Below are 23,142 nucleotides of genomic sequence, written 5' to 3' on the forward strand. Positions count from 1 at the left end.
AAACACATCACACCACATGGATGTGAAAAATCAGCCCTTACAGGAATACTGCATATCACCAGCACCGCCCAAACATCCCCAGCACTCACCCCAGTGGACAGGACACGAGGATTCTGAAACACAGAGGACAGGCCCCAAACATTAACCAGCACATCATGCCGAGGCTTAGACCAGACCCCCTCCTTTCCATCAGAAGCAGTGAACTGGGAGTTAATAACATCTCCCTCTCTGCCATATCACTTCACACAGTCTTAAGGCTTCAAATCAGTCAGCCAGATCAGCCTCACCACTTAGACTGAGCAAAGTTTCCACTCTCCAAGCCATCTAACTGCACAGTTCAGATTTATCTACTTTCTCCCAAACATGAAGTTGCAGTAGAAAAGGTCTGAGGCACACAAATACTTAAAGCATGCACATTTGTGTGAGGGTGTGTGTGCACACAGACACTGGGATACTGGGAATATAATCACTCTAGTAAAGGCAGGATCTTAAACAGAAATATGTAACCATCTTGGCCAGAAATCAAACCAAACCAAACACTCCCTGGCCCCAGCCCATCCGTTTAATCAGACTTAGCCAAGTCTTTCCATGGTGGCCCTGAGTTGGGCATAGCTGGCCTTTCCAGGCTGCCCACTCCAGGACAAGACACAGTCTCATCTCACACGCATGGGAGGCTGCTTCCAGTGCACCACTTATAGAGCAACCAATCTTTATTTTAGAGATAGTTTAAGTAAAGCAACATGCAAAGAAACACATGAGTAAGAGTCTCATCTGCCTCGGGCTCCTGTAAATCCTTTTCTTTTCCTCCTTCACAGCACAACATGTTGGACGCCCGTTATTCATCCCTGTAAAGCACAGCGTGTACATCCACGCTGTCTGTCCTTTGGCTGGAGCTGTGTTTGTAGATTTCCCGTGGGAAAGGAGGTGCTTCACTTCTGAAGAATAAAACCAGGGCATTGCATGGGCCACAAAAATGCTGGTGGGGACCAGCCACCTGCATTGAAGGGGTTCAGGGAGGTGAGCAGCAAAATCACTAGCAACTTGCCATGATCCAAGTGGGGTTCATGCCTGGGGAGCACATCTCCACAACAATCCCAGTGCATGACAACTCTTCTTCTAAAGCATCTTCCCTCCTGCCATATGTCTGACCTTCTCTCTCCCCTGTCTTCCCATGCCTTCCGTATTATGTCCTGGCCAGATTCCTAGGGGTGAGACTCGAATTTGGAGTAAGTACAAAAACTGCTTGAACTACAGAAAAAATCTGTATTAGGTCAACCAGGATCAGGGGGCTGATATTTGCTGAGAGTATTTCATAAACCATAGGTGTTCTGTACCCCATGCATGTTCGAACAACTCAAGATGAAATATGGTCTTCACTTTAACAGCGAGGGAGACCTCGGTCTTCAAAAACTGCAAGGAACACAATTCAATATGAACCTGCTTATATTAAACAGGATTCTCTTTAAAAAGCACTGATATGCATTTACTAGTTTGCCATGAACCACCAGCTCTTTAGTTTGTTTTTCTTTGTGTGAAGATACCATATTCTCTTATAAAACCGACTCAAGTCGTTTGTCCTGTCTTTGGAAATGTGCATATATCTCAGAAGAGGTTCCAAATGTCTTCTTCATTCAAAAAGGCATGGAGCAACACCGAGCAATGCCACCAGCACCACTCATGGCTGGTGGCCCAGCAGCAGCAGCGGGACCAGGGTGATGGCAGCGGCAGGACTTGGGCAGGCAGCTGCACTCTCAGGGTCACTGCTGGGGACTGCAGAGCCATCTTTGCTTTGCTGATTCAGAAGGTGCTTATTTGCAGAGGTGTCATCCATGTCCAGGTCATATGCCAGCTCTGAAAGTAGAAGGATAGAGGTGGTTAGTAACAGGTGGTGCATGTTGGTATCCTGACACAGAGCACATCCAGCCCACACCGAAACCAAGGTCCTGGGGGCAGCTCGTGCACAGCCAGGACAGTTGGGTTCATGTGCAGTCAAAGGCATCATACCAGGGCTGGATGGACCAGAGGAGCTTAGCAAACATCTTGTCAGTCCTACACTCACCGGTCCTAGAGTACCTCTTAGTAGCCTACACCAAACCTTATGCTTGGAGACACCAAAAATTCACAATGTGAGGTGCCCCAGTAAGAAAACAAAAGACATGAGGAGATTTGCCTTACTGGAGAGCTACTCCCAGAGAAAACCAGCTGAGCTTTGGAATGGGTGTTTAGCAATGCAAATCATGTCTGTTCCACAGGCATCACAAGGATGCGTGCAGGAGTGAGGATATCCCTGAGTGGGAGCGGTTCCCCAAACCCAGAGTCAGCAGAAGGCCTTGCTCACCATAACCTCCTGGTTGTAGGACCTGAGGAGCTCTGAATTTCTGCAATCTTATGTAAGGGTGTGCAAAATATGCTCCTTACAGCACTCAGAACACATCCCATCCCCTGCCCACCTCATCAAAGCACTGGAGAGGAAGGAATGTGAATGGATTATACACTCCTGATGGTGTTGCAACATGGGGACTTTGAGATGAAGCACATATGGGTTCCAACCCAAGGAAATGTGCAGTATAAAAGTTTTGATAGTTCTGGCAGAGAAATGTGACATTAATGGGGGAAAAGCTAGTGGCAACCCATGACTGGCTGCAAGGGACCTGCTAAGCAGTAAGTCACAGTTGCCTTTGTCTTCCTGGAGCAGGGAAGAATAAAGAAGTCCAAATAGACTTGGAATATGGAAAGACAAGACAGCAGCAATTCTCAGGGCCAAGAACGAAAAGGAAAAGGTGTTTTAAGATGCCATTAGCCAGATCCACCCTGGGGTGTTTGAACCTGTCATCATCTGGACCAAGTGAGTGCATCCATGCTTGACTCAAGGTAATGGGTCCCTTGCTCTCCTGCTTGTGCTGCTGCCATCCTCTTCTGGGGTGCAAGTTTCTCACCCAAATGGGAATCAGTTAAGTCTGTTCACCTCAACCCCAGAGCCTGACCCCAGAGCCTGGAAGTGGAGGAAACTGGTGGTTTCCATCAGAAGAGACCCAAGCCTTTTACAAGCCTCCTGGATCACCAGCATGTTGACAGGTTTGGATCATCTCACCCCACCCCTGAGAAAGAATCCAAGGGACTGAATAAACACTCCATCTAAAAACCACTGCATCAATCCAATGAACACCACTGCCAAGGCAAACAGGCAGTATTTCTTAATCAAAAAATACCCAAACATTGCAAAACAAAAGCAGAACGATGTTAGCGTGACAAGTGAGTCAGCCCAGGTCATCAAAGGAGGTCAGAAATGGCTCAAAGGGAGCAGTTATCCATACACACAGAGGGCCAGGTGCAAGCAAAACCTGCCTAGTAAACTCTTTTAATTTCTCCAGAAGGTTCCCACAGGTATTGCAATTCCTTTTCTGCACAGCTTTCCTGCTTTTCTTCTTAGGAGTACAGGCATGTTGCTGTCCTCCAGAGCTACACACCCACGGGCAGAGCAGGGAAAGAAAGGTGCCACCTTGAAAGGGATGTGCTGGGAGGCCATCTCTGCCCATCCTGGGCTGCTTTCCAAGCATGGAAATAACAAATCCCTCTGGCACAAGGGATGTTCAGGCTTCAGGGCAGTTTGGGAGCAGCCTGACTGCACCACCTTATTTTCCCAAGCTCATTTCTGCAGAATTAAGTGAAGGGATTTGGAGCTAATCGAATCACAGCAGATTATTTTGCAGTTGGTTATTTCACACAAGACTCCTCAGCCGGCACAACATTGGATCAGGGCAATGATGACCTGCCCTGCTGTGTTTTAGAAGGTATTTCCACACACTCCAAATGCTCCTAAACCTAAAAGACACCGTCACCCACCCACATGCTTCCAGGCCAGTGATCATCAGAGCATTTGGGGCAGAATATTCTCTTACTGGACATCCTGGCAGAACTAAAAAAAATCCCCAGGAACTGAGTAACTACTCTTGCTTTCCATTGAGCAAAGAAATTTGAAACAAAAGAGTGTTTCAGCAAGGTCCTTAACAGCACAAAGGGTTTTGACATCCCCATTTACAGTCTCGTTCTGGGATGTAATTTATGAGAAGTGAGTTCCTGCACGGTTGCAATGCAGCAGCTGAATCGTGTTGGGAACCTTCAGCCAGAGTGTACCAAAACAAGCATTTCAAACATATTCCTTTGCATGGGAAACTTCCAAATTCTGGCATTTCACCTGAACATGAGCAAGGGTGATTTTTTCAATCACGGCATTTCACCCAAATGGGGATGGTGATTCTCTCACTCATCCTTTTTGACCAAAATAAAGAGAACAGAAAACCTCTTGTCATCAGAGATTAGAGTGCTGTTTTCCTCGCCTTGTTTTAACTGCTTCAGAAGTTCAAGCACTTGGGTGTGCCGTTTGTTTTCACTGTTCCTTCCATTGTTTCCTTCTCTGGGCTTATTTGTGCCCAACTGTATTTTTAGGCTTGATAGATTTAGCCAAACATCTTTTATTTTGTATTAATAATGGATCTGCAGCTCTTGCAAATCCCTTTCACTTAACTTCTAAGGACCTTTGGTACACTGGAGGAAAGGAAAATAAAAAGTATGAGCCTCTAACAGACCTCAGGCAGCTGATAACCAGGCCCAGGCAATAACAACATTAAAAATATATATCACAGAATCACACAATGTGTAAGGTTGGATGGGCCACAGTGGGTCCTCTGGTCCAACCTCCCTGCTCAAGCAGGGTCATCCTAGAGTACATTACACAAGATTATGTCCAGACAGTTCTTGAATATCTCCAGTGAGGGAAAATCCATGACCCCTCTGGGCAATCTGTTCCAGTGCACAGTCAGTCACACAGTAAAGTTCTTTCTCATATTCAGGTGGAACTTCCTGTGCATCAGTTTTTGCCCATTGCCTTATTGCTGTATTATTGATAAGAATCATATTTCAAATCCAGGAATCCAAATTAACAAATGTTCCTAACTTCTTGAGAGTGCTCCATTATCGTTTCCAGCCTTCGTTAGGATCCCTGGTTAGTCCAGGTCACCATCACATCCCTGCACCTTTTGCTCCCACAGCCACCAGAAGCCCCAGCACCAGGGATGGAGCTGCAGGATGGCTCATTGGGTCTAAGAAACTAACCTTCCACACACTCCATTTTGGTCACTTTCACCCGAAACTCCTTTATGCTGCAAAATGATCCAAGAGAAGCTGCTCCTCTGCCTCCCTTCTACCCAGTCAACTTCTGCATTAAACATCTCCACCACCCCAGCTCTGATCACCCACTTCACTGGCATCAGTTTCTCAGTACAAAGTGGCCCTTTGGCCTGCAAAGGCTTTTTTAGGGGTGGGAAACTAGAAAAATCTGTTTCCGTTTATAATCAGGCGGCGTCCAGGGGGTATTACCAACAATCTGCGCTAACTACTAATTCAATCTTCACTCATTTTGGCCCCTCTTGTCCTCTGGGCTGCAGATTAGATAATCCCCTTAAAATAATAGTCAATCATTAGCTTTGCTTTTTTTTCCCCCTCACGCAAGCCGAGCGTGCCTCGCTGTTTCCCGGAATCCTTACACAGCTGGTGAAAGCTCTCCAGCTCAAACAAGCTGGTCCCTCCGGAAGCATCTTTTGTACCCAAAGCCCCTCTAACACAAAGCTGCTGTGCTGTGCTCCCAGGACAGCAACAGCTTCAATGGTCTCGCAGCGTGGATGACAAAACCCGGCGCCAGCTCTACAACACGCACTATCCGCATCCACAAAACAAAACGGCAGCATTTTTCCGTGGATTAGGACTAGAATTGGGCATACTGACTCTGCACAAGCTTATTGGGCAGGAATCATTAAAAGGCTCTTCTTGTTGAACCACAGCAGCTTTGGAGACAGCTACAGAAGATGGCTGAAGCGGGAGGAGGTTGGTTTTGAGTTGGGATAATAAGTTCCGTGGCAGCTGGAGCAAAGGAGCCCTGAGGACGAGCACTGGCACACAAGGCAGTGCTACAGAGGGTTTTCCTCTGCCAAATGCACCACTGCCTATGAAACACCCCTTTTTCACCCCTGAAAGGACAACACAGCCTTAAGCAAAGAACTGCTAGCAAATGCCACTCTGGCAAATGACCTCCAAGAGGATAGTGCCCAGCTCCCTCAGGCTGGCTCAGCTGCTGCCCAGAGCCCGGAGCCAGGGAATGTCATCTGGGCTGCCTGCCTGCCAAGCCTGCCCAGCAGATGGTTCCAGCAATGGACCTAATATAGTAACAGAGCCGTAATGGATGGCCATGCATGAAAAACCACCTCACTGTGTCACCTGATAGCTCTGCTCCACGCAGCAGAAATAGGTGCAATGGGATCCCCCACAGGCGAAACCATCACGCCTAACACTGTGTGCTCACCAAACAGAGCTGCTGAGTGGGCCAAAGTGCCTGTGGGGACATGGTGATGGCCCTTGTTTGCAGATGATGGAAACTCTGTGGTGTGAAGGGAATGGAGTGTGACTGTGTGTTTCCAGTGTGTGCAAAACACATCAAGTAGAAGTGTCAGAGAGAGGTAGGGCAGCTTGGCAAAGCTCATGCATCTGCCAACATCTGCCTGCATCTGTCCTTAAGGACTGGTCGAGGAAAGCACATGCTACCATTGCCAATGAGAATGACAACCAGGGTGCATTGCTTAGTTTAATTTCTTTAAGCAGCATCTTCAGTGTGGGGAATAGGTTGCCACTAGATGCAGTAGACTAGCTGTCACCAAAGCAAGTCTGGGTTTCTTAAAGGGAGAGACATTTGCGTCAAGCCCAAACTGTTGACTCGTTGCAAGGTGAAGTATAAGAGCCTGTGATTCCACAGACCAGACTGCCTGACCCTGGATCCCAACTCTCTCCATCTCTACTTCACTCTCACAGGTGCCTTCATCTGAAATCTAAACCAGTCCAATTTCATCCCAAACTCTTCCTTTTGGAACACCAAAACCTCTGCTCACCTCAGCCTCCAGTTATCTGGTTTTCTCATGCAAACAGCTCATGCTACAAACACATCTGTACCTCCACAAAGACAATACCTGAACCCATCCATGGGGGTTACATGGCACGAACAGCCACAACTGCGTGGATACAGCTGGGATCCACAACCCTCTGCTTCTCCAAAACACCTTAAGCTCTTCCAAACCCCTAGCCAAACATGGTTTCATCTCACCAGGGAGGTTTTGCCCTCTGGCTTATTACCACTAAAATCCTGGAGCACCAACAGGTTTGCCAGTTGACTTCTTGCACAACGAGCTGCAACAGCCCAGCCGTAGGTGTGGCCACGCCGGCGTGTAATTAAAGCGCTGAGCCAGGGCTGGCCGCGGTGCTTGTGTTGGCACAGCCACGAGATCACCGAGATGGATGTGCAGCATGTGCATGGTCTTGTGCCTCTGCTCTTCCACCTCCTCCACAGCAATTTAGGAGGTGCGGCTCTTGGCAATACAGATTTGGAAAAAATAAAGAAGAAAAAATCCAGCTCAACATCATCCTGCTGCTGTCGGCAACGTTGCCCGGAGAGCCTAGCGTGGCTCAGCAGTGTGGTAAAACCAACTTCCCAGGCAGAAACCCAAGGGAATTAGGTTTGGGATTGCTGATTTGCAAACCAAGACTTTTCCCACCGCTTGCCTCTGACACCTCTCCACTGCCCGTGTGCCTCTGATGGCCCATAGCCTGCAGCGACCCAGAGACCACAGGAACCACCACAAAATCAGCACTGACTGAGGGGGAAGTTCCTCTAGGATTGAAGCTCTCCAGAATGCAGCAACTAAATTGATTTGGAGGGATCAAGAGGTGAGGAAGGTCCATCACAGTCCCACACCAGGGGTGCAGCCAAATGCTGCTAGGGGTACATGAGGCAATGAGCTCTGTGAGGCAGCCAGTACACACACTCTGGTTCTGCAGCCTCCAGTACTACCACAAAAGTCTCTCCACAGATGTCCTCAATCTTTTGATGGGGTGAAGAGACAAAACACCCTCAAAAACCCAACACAGCAGATGGTACGGACAGAGGGGCTGCACCACAACCTCAATTCAAGCAACTGCTCCTCCACCCCACCTTGGCCAGAGGCTGGTGGTGAGGAAGGGCTATCATTTCTGACCTGGGCCTATGTTTACTTTAAAAACGTACTCATTAAATTCCTCTTTGCTCCTTGGTTTGTTCTAGATCTACCCTGAAGAGAATCTGGCGTCTGCAATTGCATTAATCATTTTCCCTTTGGCAGCAGGTGAAAGAGTTTCTGAACTGCACTCACAGAGCAGAGCCACAAAAACATGTTTAGCAAAACGTGCTCATGTAATCTATTAAAAATTAACAAATCTCATTAGCATTATTAATTGGAAGTGCCGGAGTCCTTGTACTCTGCTGATGAAGCAACATGCCCAGGTCTAATATCCAGCTGTATAACCCAGAAGGAGAGTCGATACCTAAAAAAACTTAGGAGAGAAACACTGAAAAATAGGGGGCTAAACATGGACAGTCAAAAGCATCTACAAAGGCAAGAATCAAGAAAGAAAAAGAGGAACAGATGGAAATAGAAAATTATGAATAGAAGTGAAGTGATACATGTGGCAGCAATATAGGACTGAGTCAAACAATGTTCCTGCAGATCCTCAGCCCACCCAGATGTGGAGTCACCTTCTTCCTCTTTGGAGATCTTCAAGATCTAAACCACAAAATGTTCCTTTCTGATCACTCTATTGTCACATGAGGCATTGCAGGACAGTATTAATTTTGGGAGGTAAGGTTCCCAGTGACAGCAGAGCAAAACTAAATGCTTTGCATTTCCTCTAATGACTGAAAACAACATAATCCCATCAAACTGAAATTTTCTCCATCTCTTCTCCTCCAAAAGCTCTTTGGGTATGACCAGGACAGGCAGGTTTGCTTGCTACATTCAGGCCTTCCACTCTCCAAGCTCAGGATATGTAGTGACATTCAGGTACTAACACGACCTGCCAAGATGCAGTCTCAAAGGGAACGCAATGGTCCCTGCCTTCCAGATGCTAGCCACTAAAAGCAGCCCTCAAGGCAGAAGGATATTTCTCAATGCTTGATTAGAAAACTCATGGTGGTGTTACAGCACCCAGGAGCATCTGACATCTTCCTCTGTGACTCACTGCCTGCAGAAACCAGACTGAACAGTGCCCAGGCCATGGAGACCAGGGTTTGTGGCATTCATGTTCCAAGTAGGCAACCGGGAATGTGCCTCTTCAATCAGAAGGGACCAGGACCTTGTGCAATGTCTACACTCTGCCAAAAATCCCTGGACATCCATCATTGCCTTATGCTTTTAAGGAAAAAAAAACAAGTCCAAAGCAGCTGGTGTTTTGCTTCTTAAGAACACACATAAAGAAAGTGGCTGAGCAGCACTCCCAGCCTGGGGATCAAAGTGACAGAGACTCTACCAGCCTACAACTCATGATGCCAAAGGAAATATCTGGAGTGAGATTTCAGGTCATAATCCAAGCATGTGGCTCCTGCATGGACATACCTGCTCAGCCCACAGGTAGAGCTGGCAGGTAGGTTCAGGCATGGTGGTACACCACGCTCCTCTGCTCAGCCTGCCTCTGCTCCTGCAAAAACTCCCTGAGGTTTTGTACTCTGACACCACCTGAGATCACCAGCATGGATGGAGAGCAAGCTCCCCCTGTCCATGCCAGGGGACTGTTTGCACAGAACATGGGCTGAGGTGAGAGAGCTGCCAAGGGAAGGGAGCCAAGAGGCTACAGTATGGCCTGGCTCTTTTAACTGCGTTAAGCTGCAAAAATAAATAAATAAATAAACCCAACACTGGACCTGAATTAAAACAACATTAAAGTGATTACAGGCTGTAAAAATAGGGTAATGCAGAAGGCCCTGGGAAACGTCACTGTAACCAGCTTTCCTGCTTTATATAGAAGAAGGTTTGGGTTCATAGGCTGGAACTTTTTAACAGCTTCAGGTCATGTTCCCTGCACTGGAAGGACCCCTGGGAACAGCTGTTGTAATCTGAAATCAGGACCTGGCTTTGCACTGCCTTCTGCATGGCTGCAGAGGAAGACTCAAATCAAACCCAGCTGCTTACTGGGTGCATGTAGCATCTGACACAAACCCAGGCTGATTCCTGCTTCCTGCCTCCCTCCCATGCTGAAAGCTGGAGCTGGATGGTGATGGCAGTTCTAATGGGACACCTGGTGTCACCCCTGCTGGACACCAGGACACTGCAGCTGCCGTGCTTGGGCTGTGCTGGACCCATGTCATCACATTTGCTCTTTCCTGGGGGCCAAAGAGACTCTTTCTGTCATGAGTGGGGACCTGAAGCTGGGACCACATCAAACCTACCCTCGTGGCTGGGACCATGTTGGAACTGAAGGAGACTACCTTGACTGCACCCACTCCAGCATGAGGGGGCAAGGGATGGAGGGGGATTGGCCCTGTGCTCTTGCCTGGCATCTCTCCAGGTCAGCTTGTATGTGCATCCACAGAAAGTACCAGGGATGAGGACACACAGCTCATGTGGGAGCACCCGAACTGTTCTGGGGACACCCCCATTCACCTAGTGAGCACTGAAGCAAGGAGGTGACAACACAATAGGGCTCTGAGGTCCAAGTCCACAAATGTTTCCTTCTCCCTCCTATCTGTAGCAATCATGGCTCACTCTCAGGAATGTCATAATCACAGTGGAAAATCAAAATAAAAAGGCTACGTAATCCAGTTTGCAAATCCCATCAAAAATACAAAATCCTCTCTAAAATGGATTACAGAGATTACAGATAAGGGTTTCCTGGAAATCAAGAATTGCATTTCAGCCTCCCACCTCTCAGAAAAAAAGAGTTGGGCCTGTGCCCCACCCCACCACATTCCTCCCTGGCCATCACCCCAGTCTTGGGGAGCAACAGCAGTTGCCTCCAGCCGCTGAAAACAGCTGAGCTGTTTCTACCTGATTTTGCCCAAAGCACTATTTTGGGGCATGATCTGCTGCATGTACCTGAGCCTGTGGGTGGCATGCACCAGTGGTAGGAAATTTGCCTGCATCAGGGACAGGAGGGGATGCCTGCCAGTCTCCTGCAAGCTTTTGGGTCCATCCCTTCTCCAAACAGGCTCTATGTGCTGCTGCGGTTTTGTGAGCTGCAGGAGCTGCACCCAACCCTGCGGGTGCCCAGCAGAAAAACATCATCTTAAATCAGGGTGGCCTTCTAAAAATCACCAATGTGCCAATGGTTACCTAGAGGAGAAAGGTCAAACACTTAAGTGCTGATGATATAGAAATATTTAGCAGCCATGCCATTATTATTCTGATAGATTAATGCTTTGACTCAAGTATCCACATTTGGTGGTGGCAGGACAATTTTCTATTGGGAATCTTCATTTCGTGAGAGGTTTTGTGCTTTGCTTCTTACTTGGAACAACAACAACAAAAAAGAGTTGCAATATTAGCATTCCCGGCAGAGCACACATTCAAGTTCCTGACCTGTTATTGCTCAAGGACTTCTGCAGCTGCAGATGCCTGTTTGGAGCTACAGTTAGGTCACTTTGAATGATGCTCATAGAATAAGGATCAAAACACAGTTTGATCAAAAGGACATTTTATGAACATTGCAGCCCGAGTTAAGCGCCGATGTGAATACTTAGGTTCACCTCAGCTCGGTTCTAATAAAATTAACACCCTTTCAAATAACGCACTCAATTTTCATTTGTTTCATGTTTTTGTGCCTTATGCCTTTGAAAACACGTTCTCCAAAACCTGTCCATCACTCTGGGAATGTTTAGTTATGTTGGTATCTGGAAACCAACTTCTTGTCAGCACAGGTTGCAGCTTTGTATCATTGTTCCACCTGCTCTAACCTGAATTTATCCAATAAAGGTTGTGGGCTTTTTCCCCCACAAAAGAGGGTAACACAGTCAGACTATTTCTTTTCCCAGTAGGAATTACCACCTGTAAATAAACAACCAAAACCCAAACTACAAGCACCAGCAGCATCAATGCTCCTTTGAAAAGAGACAACAGAAAAGAACAAAGCAGGGAAAAATCCAGTCTCCTTTCTGCATTTCACTTGCACATTAAAGGCAAAATGAACTTACCAGTCCAGGACAGGCTTATTGGTGCAATACAGCTGCTTAACTGTTCTTTAGAGATATTCATCTCAAAAGCCAGAACAGAAAGAGCATTTTCCCCCCTTTTATTTATTTATCTTTTTTTGTGCCAACTCACCTTAGCTGAAAAGCACATTGAGATTGTAATTATGGGAAGGCCTCATCTAGTAGATTTGTAAACTCAGCTATCGGCTTGAATTACTGGAATTAGCAAGGCTAATTTAATGTCACTGTTCAAAATAGCTCAGATTTGGAATTTCTTAATGGCCTTAGGAAAAGGAGTCTTTATGCATACTGCAATCTAGGCTTCATTCTTAGACCAAATTCCTTCTCATAGATTTTGTGAATGCCCTGTTTTGTAGCCAACACAAACTCTGTCCAGTAAAATAATGTAAGGACTCAGAATGAAAAGAGATTAGCTGTTCCCTGCTCCTGTTATTTTAAAGCAGAAATAACTTTGGCTTCTACTGATTCATAGACAAAGCTTGAAATGCAAAGCATGCTCAACTCCAGATTCAGCATGAAAAGGACCTTAAAATATTCCCGAGTGCAAGTAATGGACTTATTAGAGGGATGAAAAGAGGCACTTTTCACAGAATCCCAAGCCCTTTACTCCTGTCATATCAATAATCTTGCTTAAGAATTTCATTCTATTTACATTTCTTTCCCTTCCAAATATCCTGCCTGACTCCTATGAAATACAACATTTACGCTTTTAAAGCGTTAATTTATTTCTGTTACTGGTTGGTGGTGAGTGGTGCAAAACGTCTGTGGATCACCCAGGGCATGAGCAACAGCGTCACGACGGCATGTGACAGTGAACAGTTCTGTCCAATGTGCAGTTTTACACCTGACAATCGATAAATGAGGAGGGAATCTCAAAGGCTTGGTTAAAAGCATCTTCTTTGAATAATAGAAGTTGATTGTCCTGGAACTCAACATACCTGCAATCTGTTCTTCTCTCCTTTATGTTTAACACCCACAAAAACAATGCTGACAGTAAGAGAAAAAAGGCTTTATAGATATCAGGAAGAAAATTTGCCTGGCTGTCCTTAAGCTGCCAAAATATATCCATTTTTTAACCCAGCTTGCTTAGCCTTTGCAGGATGATATAATCTAAACCAGCACTAAGCAGCTAGTGGCAATTTTCCCTCTTTGTTTGAAGAAATCACTGAAAAACAAAGGTATTTCAGAAACAACTCACAAAAGCCTGTATGGGAACACTAGGAAGCAGATGAAATGTCCCTATTTTAAGGAGTGAGGAGAGACATTTTATCCACTTGGCTCCATGTCCCCAGGACAATTTGCACTGATTGGGAGGTGTCATAGCTTGGAGGGGACAGAAGATGTTTTGGGCTACACATCTGTTCATGGCCTTCCCTGAGACAGCGCCAGCGGAGACCAATAGTCCCCCAAACACTGCCATGGCACGTGGTACTGGCCAATGATGATTTTCACAGACCCAAACAGATTTCACGCTGCCTTTCACCCAAGGGTCTCAAAGCACACTGCAGGCATTAATTACACCCTCCACTTTGCGGAGATTAATTAAGCACTGAAGCCTCACGGTCTCGGAGAGCCAAGCACAAGCCTCCATTCACTAATGGCTAAAACTGGGCTGAGGCATCAGGATCACTGATGGGAGAGCTGGGAAAAACACCTCTGAGCGCTCCAAGCCACTCTGAAGCAGCATCCTCCTCCTCCCAGGATACTTCTAATTCCTCTGGACAAGTCCCAGCAAATCCCCCTGAGAAGGTAGCCATTTGAGGTTTGGCTCTGAAAACACTCTTTATGGCAAGGCATGGAAAGCTGACACTCCAGGGAGCCAGGAGGGCGAGGAGCAGACCCATCCCACAGCCATCCTTCAGTGCATTCGCAGTCATTTTTCCTAATGATGCACCCCTGATGAGGTATCCTGCATCCATGTGCCAAGAAGTAACAGAAGCTTCTCAAATCATCCTTGTTGCTTCCTCATGTGCCGCTGGCTGCTGGGCTGTCATGTCACCACTCCTTGGGTGGGACAGGCTGCAAAAGACAACCAGGTGGACTTTTTTCTGATCATTCTCCCAGCTCCTCCAGCTGCAAGAGGCATCCCCAGCAGCTCTGCCAGCAGAGCCATGGGAAGGCTCCCCAACATGCCCAGGTGCTCTGAGATGCTCCAGAAACCACTCTCACTGCAGCATTTGCAGAGCTGGTATCCTTCACCAGACAAACCCACATGCATCACATAGGACTCATGCAGCCTTGGTTAGTCTGGAGGCCTCTCCTGCAATGCCCTAGCAAAGAAGAAAAACCCTCTTTGCCTCCTGATCGTCCTGTTTTTCTCCATTCAGGCTTGCTGGATGTCTCCCTGTCTTTCCATCTGCCTGGATGACTTTGTGTCTCCTCAAAAGTTGGTCAAGCCAATTGCCTAGGGCACACACAATGCATTCAGACAAGCAGCCTGCTGACCCACAAACATCTGTCATTGTTTCTTTAGCATCAAATGCCTGGATGAAATAGGTGACAAGTGCATTAAAAAAAAAGATACCTGTGCCATGGAGAGCTGGAAGGCAAAGGAGGATTGCCAACCCCTGCAGCTAACAAAAAGTGGTGGCTGTGCTACAGCTACAGCCTGAGAAACCCATAAAGACCACATGGGGTGTCAAATTGTATGTAACGTGAGTGCTGGGCTTGCAGGGCAAGCAATGGAGCTGGGCAGGAAGCATGTCCAAAGAGACCAGAGACAACACAAGTTTCTCAGCACACGGATGCCTTTGCCTCCCAAAAACCGGGAGAAGCAGGTGAACAGGCACAGCCTGAGCTGCAGGTCAAGGCAAAGGCAGAGCAAGTATCCCCCTGTGCACCCCGTCCTGCTGTGGGATGCAGCAGGGGAGATGCCCAGAGAGGGATCCCTTGGAGCAGGTCTTGCTCTTATTTAGGCTTAGTGCCATCCTACAGCCATCAAGTCTCCCAGTGGAGGTTTCAGTGGGATGGAATGGAATTGGGAACCTCTGGGCAGTCCCAAACAGTAGTCCTGTCTATCCTGTATTCTACATAACAGGAACTGGTTAAGTATTTTTACAGACAGGTTTCTGCAACTGGTCAGGATGAACCTTACTGCTATTAGCAACCAAAATCATGCTCTAACTTCTTGCTTTCCAACCCAAGCACAGCAGTTCTTTTTGTTCAGTATGTAGAAATACTTCCTTGCTATGTCCTTATTTCTGGATTTTATCTTTGGTACACAGAACCATTTTTCTTTTTTCCACATTTGCTAATGAGTTCTGGCGGTAGGAAGTTGTTTGTAAATCACACAAGTATTTGATTTACTGGAAACATCTGCTTTAACACATTTGTCTTTGAAAACATTATTTTTTTTAAACAAAGGTATTAAGCTGCAATGTAAATTGGGCACATCTGTTTATGAGTCACTGCAACAGCACTGCCTCCAATGCACCAGATCACATGGATCTCCAGGGGCCTGATCCAGCAGAAATTGGAAACTTACAGCTCACTCTGCTCCCTATTCCAGCACTCCTCTTCCAAGAGCACTTCTGCCTGATTTAATAAATAAAGGCCACTAAGTAAGAAAGACCTATTAACATCTGCTAATAACATTAGGTGTCTGGCCCAGCAGACACTTAAGTATCAGCAAGATACTGAAGCTGGTGCCCAAGTCCATGGCCACTTAAGGACCAAGTTCAGTGGAATCATTTATGCATGGGGGGACACTGGTAGCTGGGAACTCCAGGCTGCACCAGACCCACTTCTGCCCATGGTGCCACGTCACCTCTGCTGCCTTCAGCCACTCAGGGCTGCCATAAAAACATTTAGAGAAGCAAACTAGAGGGAAAGACATCAGCTGAACCTCCCAGGACAGGACACGGAAGGCAACAGTGCATCAGATGCTCCTGACAACAGACACAGGAGCACAAGTGGAGAAGTTTGCCTGTGGAGGGAAGAGCAGAAGAGAACATTTTGGGTATAAATGCATTCTTTCACATTCTCTGCACATGCCTTAGCCGATGATTTATGTCGACAAGGGAAGAGAGGAAGAGATATTGCAGGCTATGTTCTGAGATGACTTCGGGGAACACACAACTTTTTTTTTTAAACTTTTTACTGGAATGATCTACAGAGAACCAGAAGAGGACGAGCAAACATACCAAAGCTGCAGAGCAGCCGGCGGAGAGTTATCAGGGAGGCAGAGGATATTACTCAGATTCTGATAATAACCACTAGCTCCCACCTGCCAACTGCAGGCTGCCTGACACGAAAAACTCCTAAAACATGCTGCAGCAGATGTCTGCCTCCCCATGCAGGAAGCGTCTCCAGTATCCATGGGACACAAGCAACTCCAAAATAGCTTTGAGTCCAACAATTTTACAGACTCAAGATACTGAATTCAAACAGGAAGAAGGGGGGGGGAGGTAAAGAAAAAGGATGTGTATCATATTGCAGTTGTAATTTACATTTTAGAAATCCTTCTGGGAATCCTGCGCTGGAATGAGATGGTGACAGATGCCCCGGCAGCCTGTCCTGCTGCGACCACAGCGAGAAAGGCCCCACGCCAGCCAGCAAGACCTGCCACCACAATACATCTGTCCAACACATCATGTCATAGAACCACTGAGGGAAGCACCAGCCAAGGGACACAGCAACATCCTGAGCACACAGCACAGCATCAGCATCCAGCAAAGAGTCAGCCCCAAGGCAGTGCTTCGGGCACAGCTCCCACTGATCAGAGATGGGACATGCAGAAAAGTCCTCCTAGGAAGGAAGGTGTGAGAAAGGAAAGGCACTGCTAGGTTTGCATTCAAGATCTGTGCTGGGCACAGATGCAGCCTCCTGTGGGAGGGAAGGGCAGAGCATCGTCCCATGGGAAGCAAAGAGTGAACAAAAAGCAGGAACAGACAGCAAGATGTCATCGAGAGCCCCAAATACCATTGAAGGCATTTTCTGAAACAACAGAAGCTGGTCAAAATGCCAGATTTCCATTCCCACAGAAAAGAGGGAATGTGCTACTGCTCCAAAGTAGAACAAAAGCAAAATGCATCCAAATTTTCTGTAGTTTAAATAAAAAATAATTTTAAAAAAAGACAAGTTGAAATACCACACCAACAAACTCCAATCAATTCAATTGGATTTCATTTTTTCCTGTGGTATAATTAAAAACGTAATCTCAAGCAGACTTGTAGACAAGAAGCTGCTCCAGAGTGAAAGCTGACAGCAATACCTCACGGTATGGGCAAGAAGGCCACTGCTGCATTTCCTCACTGCAAGGGCAGAGAAAGATGTTTCAGCTTATTCCAAAACAAGAAAACCCCATCCAAAACCCCAGCACGCTTCACTGCATCCCAGTTCCAGCAGGGACAATTTGTAACACAAAGTCTCTCCATCAGAAAGTTTTTGCCCTGCCCTAAAAGCAACATGGGGGAGGTTAAACTTTGGGGCCAGGGTGATTTTGCCGCAGGGAAGATACACCACAGACCCAGAAAAACTGGCAAAGCTGGCAAACTCCAGAAGCACTTGGCTGCCTGAAATTTGTTCCAATGGAAGAAATCCATCTGGGCTCTCCTTAGAGCTGTGAAAGTCCTGGGACAGGAATGAAGGGAAAAGGCAGAGCAGAGTCCCTGGCAGCCACCACCTGGGAAGAGGGACATCTCTCCTCCAACTCACAGCTCATCTATCCCAGGGCTTGAGGGGTCGGGGATCTGCTAGAGATCCACCTGGGAATCAGGGGAGTCTGTGCTTGGGCAGACACACCTGGTTCAGTTCATGTTACTCCTGGTGTCAGTCCCAGCAGATGTGTGTGCATGGCTCGGGGCTAATGCACAACAGCCGAGGAGAGCTCCTGCCTGACAGATGATGGATCCCCTGTTTCTGGAGCACACAGAGCAGTGTTGACTCAGTAACTGATCATGTCCTGGTAATGCACTGACTGATGAGTGATTTGCAGGCCAGACCCAAAGGCACACTATTTTCACTTGCAAAGCAAGGGATGAGAAGAGAGAAAGCAATGAGGATTAAAGCCACAGATTCCTAAAAGGTTTCTCTGGAGAAGCATCCTTCTTCCCCTTTCCAATATCTTTTTGGCAAGGACTAAAAAAACAAGTTGCTTTCTGGGCAGGTCTTTGCTTCCTTCTGCTGGAACAGCCACCAGCACCAGACTCCACGATCAGGCCTGTGCAAGTCCAGCATGGGCTCTCCACTGATTTCATTTTGAAAACATCATCTCAGGTAATGCCTCTTCCCCCATCCAGGCTACACCCAGACATCTGCCAGATATTTAACTCACAGCTTCATTTAATCAGTCTTGATTAGTTCATAGGTACATACATTGATATTTACGGAAAGATGTAAAAACTAATTTTCAACAATGTGATGCTGCTGTCTGCAGCATGTTGCAACCTGTTGGATCCCAGGTATGGAAATCACTGTCATGTGGACTCTCACTCAACCACATCTAGATAAACACCAGCTCCCCAGAGCAGTTGCTTGCTGACACAATGTGATGCTGCAACTTGCACTGCTAGGTCAGTGTCACAATAACCTGTATAAAACCAAACACATTTGCTCAAATTTGAAGAGAGGAACCAAGAGGTCAGGGCTTTTAAGGCAGTCTGGAGAATTTCAGCATTTCCCATCTTCTCTTGCAGGTTCAAAAGTGCTCTGAAAGTTGCACCCAAAAGGTTTCCAGTAAGTGGTGGCTTCCATGGTCCAACTGAAACATCATCTGTTCTCTTGGACACCTCCTTCAGGGCAAGAGGATAGACAGCAATGCAGCAGCCACAACTGAGAGCTCAGGGCCCTCTTCTAGACACTTCCAATAAGACAAGGCCACCTGGCCCAATGTTAATTGCATCTCCAGTTATTGACATAGTTGTATTTCCCTGAGACACTTTTTGGACAGAGGCATGTCAAGCTCATCCTGAGCCAAGCTGGTTTATGCTCCTTGATGGACCTTAGTTCTGTGAATTTGCTTTCTTATGTCTTTGACTGCATGTAACCTTTGGGTGCCCCCACTGTGTGACATTCCTCCCGTTCAAGCCTTGCCATTGTCCATAGTCAAATCTCCAGCACATCAGCAGCATATGCCAAAGGATCCCAGTCTTGCTGACCCCAGTCTTGTGTTCAACTGGGACTGTTGTTTCTGAGTAGTGTCACCAAGCAGTACCTCAGCTATAGTGCTGTCCCTTGTCTGCTGCTCTTCTGTGGTGCCCAGGTGGTCAAAAACACCTGAAGCACAGTCAGATATGGAAAACTGCAGCACAGTTCCAAGGACTGTGAGCTAATATGGGCACTCAGCACCCACCTGTCTTTGCTCTGCATCAGGCCTAAAGACAATGCATTGAGGCACACTGATCCAGCAGTGAGATGAGATCCCTGAGAAGGGATCTCAGCTGGACCAGCCTATCCTGGGCCACAGAGGAGTGGAAATGCTGCCAGGAGAGGAGTCAGCCCTTCTTCATGCAAAGTGCATCCCCTATTTCAGAATCAGAATGGATTGGGTTGGAAGTGACCTTAAACACCATCTCATGCCAAGCCACCTGCCATGGGCAGGGACACCTTCACTAGACCAGGTTGTTCCAAGGCCTGTCCAACCTGGCCTTGAGCACATTTTCCAACAACAGGAGCCACAGCAGCCACAGGCAGGAGAAGGATGGCCCAGCTCTGTGCCCACAGCACATCCTCATGATGTTTTACAGCTGAGTGCTGGCACACTAACACGAATGCTGGGCACACACATCAGCCAGTAGAGCTGGGACACACTCCAGGCCCAGAGCCCTCTCCTGCAATGCTGAGCAGGGCTGTGCTCTACAGCCTCATTTATTACATCCCCATAATCGCTCTTATCAGCTTACCTGCAGTAAGGCATTAGCAAAAGCCAAGCCACTCATGAAAGGGGCACCCTCTCCTATGTGACAAGTCAATCAACATGTTATATTGTTATCAGGCTTGCAGACAAACCTCCCTTTGTACGACAAACTGTGCAGATATGATGCCCTGACTATCAGTGTAAGGTTATCTTGTCGGTCCTTTAGCAAGCGGCACCTGATCTGCTCCTGTCTGAAATATGCCTTTATTGTAGTCCCTTAAACTATTTTGTCTCTCCACAACGAAAAATGGTACACACAAAAAAATAAAAAAACAAGTTTGAACCCAAGTCAGGAATTGTGTTTCCCAACTTCATGTCTTTTCAGCCACAAAAAGCAGATTCATCATCCTTTAAAGATAAATATGGCCATCACTGTTGCAACTGGGCGGATTTTTGCATACTTGAAATTGTTTTGATGTGTTCAGTCATGTAAAATGCTGCACTCGGTAACAATTTAAAGATACATTAGCTCCTAAATTACACTGTTGAAAAGCATCTCCTTAGACACCCTGGCATAATACAAACTGTTATTCAAACTTGCAGCCTAACTAGAGGGTAAACCTTTTGCCAGCACTCTGGCATTATAAACATCTGGGACTGATGAGCAATCATAGAGTTCCAAAGACCTTGGTGCATTTGTATGTGTAACAGCAGAAGAACCATCTCATCTGACCTTCAGTGTGTCTCCAGCTCTCCAGCCTCACCCAGACTCCTTACACTGAGCCCACAGAACAGGCTCATCAGTGCTGATCTGCATTTCCAAGAGAAGGATTTAGACAAAAATCTGCTCACAAAGGAAATGTGATGGATCATGTGATTTATGGATACTCCTCCACTGATTCTGCCTTAAAAAAACCCTGGTACATCATTCTTTGCTTTGGGTCAGAAGGAACTGAGGCAGCTCCCAAAAATACCGGATACAAATTACTCAGATAGACTTGGATGTGTCAGCACAACACTGAAAAAAGTTAAGAAGCATTTAAAAATTAAAGTCAAATTGAAACCAGCAAAATAGGAGCATGGGATTAATGTGTCCAATGGATTTACTTGCTGATTTCAGAGATGGATTTTACATATATGTAGCTTTTCTCAAAGTACAAATTCTGATAGATGATTTTCTAGTTCTTTGGTTGTGGATGTAGTGTTTCTTTGCAGGAACTCACAGCACAGAGGTTACAAGAACCCTTCAAAAGGTACACATCATATACAGTGTGAGGCCTGGAAGAGTCACAGCAGCACGAGCAGCCAGCTGAAGGATGCTATAAACAAGCTCATCTCTGAACACCACCAATAATTTCCCAGTCTGTCAATAAAACAAAAAAAATCATTTTTTGCTGACGTCAGAGGTAAATTAATGAACTTGCCACTCAATTAGAGCATCAGCCAACAGCTACACGTGACTCTCACTCCATCTTTTAGCTTATATTTGGACAGTGACAAAGAATACTTGACTTTAAACCAAATCTTCATTAAAAGGACAAAATTCAACAAGCACAGACATTTGAAATAGAAATGCAATAATGAAGCTATTGCACTGTGTTAGTTGGTACAATTCCAGCTCTTCCATCAGGATGATCTAGATGACATTTGGCCTTGTCATTTTTTCACCCTGGGACAGGATGAATGTCTTGTAAAACAGCATGTTTCTGCTATCCTTGCTTCAGTCAAGCATTCAACAGTACACTCTTTGGGGGGAAAAAAAAAGCAAAACAAATATAAATTGCTGCTACAAAAGTGATAGCTAAAGATCCTAAAGCTTTTGCCAGAATACAAAAATCCATCAGAAGGATGCTGTGTCAATCTGACCTGGCTCACCCTGCTGCCTGAGCCAAGGACAGGGCATTCTCTGTGGAAGGCTGAGCAGGGCCACGTACAGTAAATATTGATACTGTACACATGATATTTGTCAGTAGGACAATCCAAGCCTGCAGGCTGTACAACAGGAAGGCGCAACAGCCACGTGGCCCTGCACTGTCAGCAAAACCCCCACAGATGGGGACTTCTCCCACCTGTGGAAGGAGTATTTTAAAAGTCAATAGGGTGTTTGAAAATGCCTGTCACAGCAGAGGGATGAGCATCCCAAGATCCAGCAGTAAATGGAGCAGAGCAGCATCAGAAGTTACAGGTGGCACCCTGGAGGTATTGGCAGAGCAGTGATCACATTGATAAAGGATGGGAATACATGATCTTGTAAATATTTTAACCAATGTTGGTCTGTCTCCCAGCACATGCATGGAGTGAGCCCTGGCAGACTGATTGCTCCTCCCAGGCTGGGAGTATCCCCTTTTCCAGCACAAATACTCACTTCTAAGGAACCTTTTCCGCAGGAATGAGCTGCAGAAACTAGGAGGGCAGCACCCAAAGAGACCCTGTCTGGCCTTCCCCACTGCCTCAGCAGGGAAACCACCTGGTAGCTGTTTGATCCCCAAAACAAGCAGCCTTTTGCACCCCATGGAAAAGCAATTCAAATGTCACTGTAGCAGAGGCATCTCTTGTTCCCTCCTCAGGGAGGGAGCTTGGATTGATGGCATCCTCCTAAAATAACCCTGGGAGAAAACTGGGAGGTCACCAAAGGCTGAGCTGTAGGCATGACATCTCAGCACTGAGACATCTAAAACATGAAACGCTTTCCTGGGACATTTGGAGATGTATAAAAGAAGAATAGGATGAAAGTCGCAACTCACAGGATTTCAGAGCAGCTTCCAAAAACATGGTACATGGTCCCACTCTGCCCACATGGGGCATGGCCCCTGCACAAACACAGTAGCCCCTTCTCTCTGGGAAGGTGGCTGCTGGAAACCTCATCCACGTGCCTATATTCCCATTTTAACATGGACAAAGGGTTACCAACAAACAGCCTTTCCACCTGGGAAGAGACCATGCTCAGCCATCCCCATGGCGATATTCAAGTCTGCAATTCGATGAGAGCACTGTAAAAAACCCTGCCAAGAGGATAAATCAGTGGCAAAGCAAGCCAGAAGTTACTAAAGAGTTACAGCTCTGGGTAAGTCAAGGGGGACACTGTGCTGATATTTCACAAAGCACCTGGGTATGGTGTGAATTGCTAGAAAACCACGCAGGACTCCAGCCCAGCCAGTGGGTCTGGCAGCAAATGGGCAGGGTGCAGCAAAACTTGGGGCTTCCTCATGGGCTCAAACTACCAAATCCCTCTCTCCCTTAGAAATAACCAGAAAGAACAGAGAGGAAAACTAACCACAGGTTATGCAGCAGG

The 23,142-nt window shown here is 46.7% G+C and overlaps 1 protein-coding gene across 1 annotated transcript in view; it reads right to left on the minus strand.

Moving 5' to 3' along the window:
- Positions 1–1,675: 1,675 nt before the first annotated feature.
- Positions 1,676–23,142, minus strand: part of LOC103811914 (glypican-3-like) — a gene marked incomplete at its 5' end in the record, with an annotated part of 59,002 nt that continues 37,535 nt past the window's right edge. The window contains one exon of the mRNA XM_009084915.1: positions 1,676–1,851. Within this exon, the coding sequence (XP_009083163.1) occupies positions 1,676–1,851 (176 nt within the window). The remainder of the gene's footprint in view (positions 1,852–23,142) is intronic.

This window comes from Acanthisitta chloris, unplaced genomic scaffold (assembly GCF_000695815.1).
Source record: "Acanthisitta chloris isolate BGI_N310 unplaced genomic scaffold, ASM69581v1 scaffold19461, whole genome shotgun sequence".
NCBI lineage: Eukaryota > Metazoa > Chordata > Aves > Passeriformes > Acanthisittidae > Acanthisitta > Acanthisitta chloris.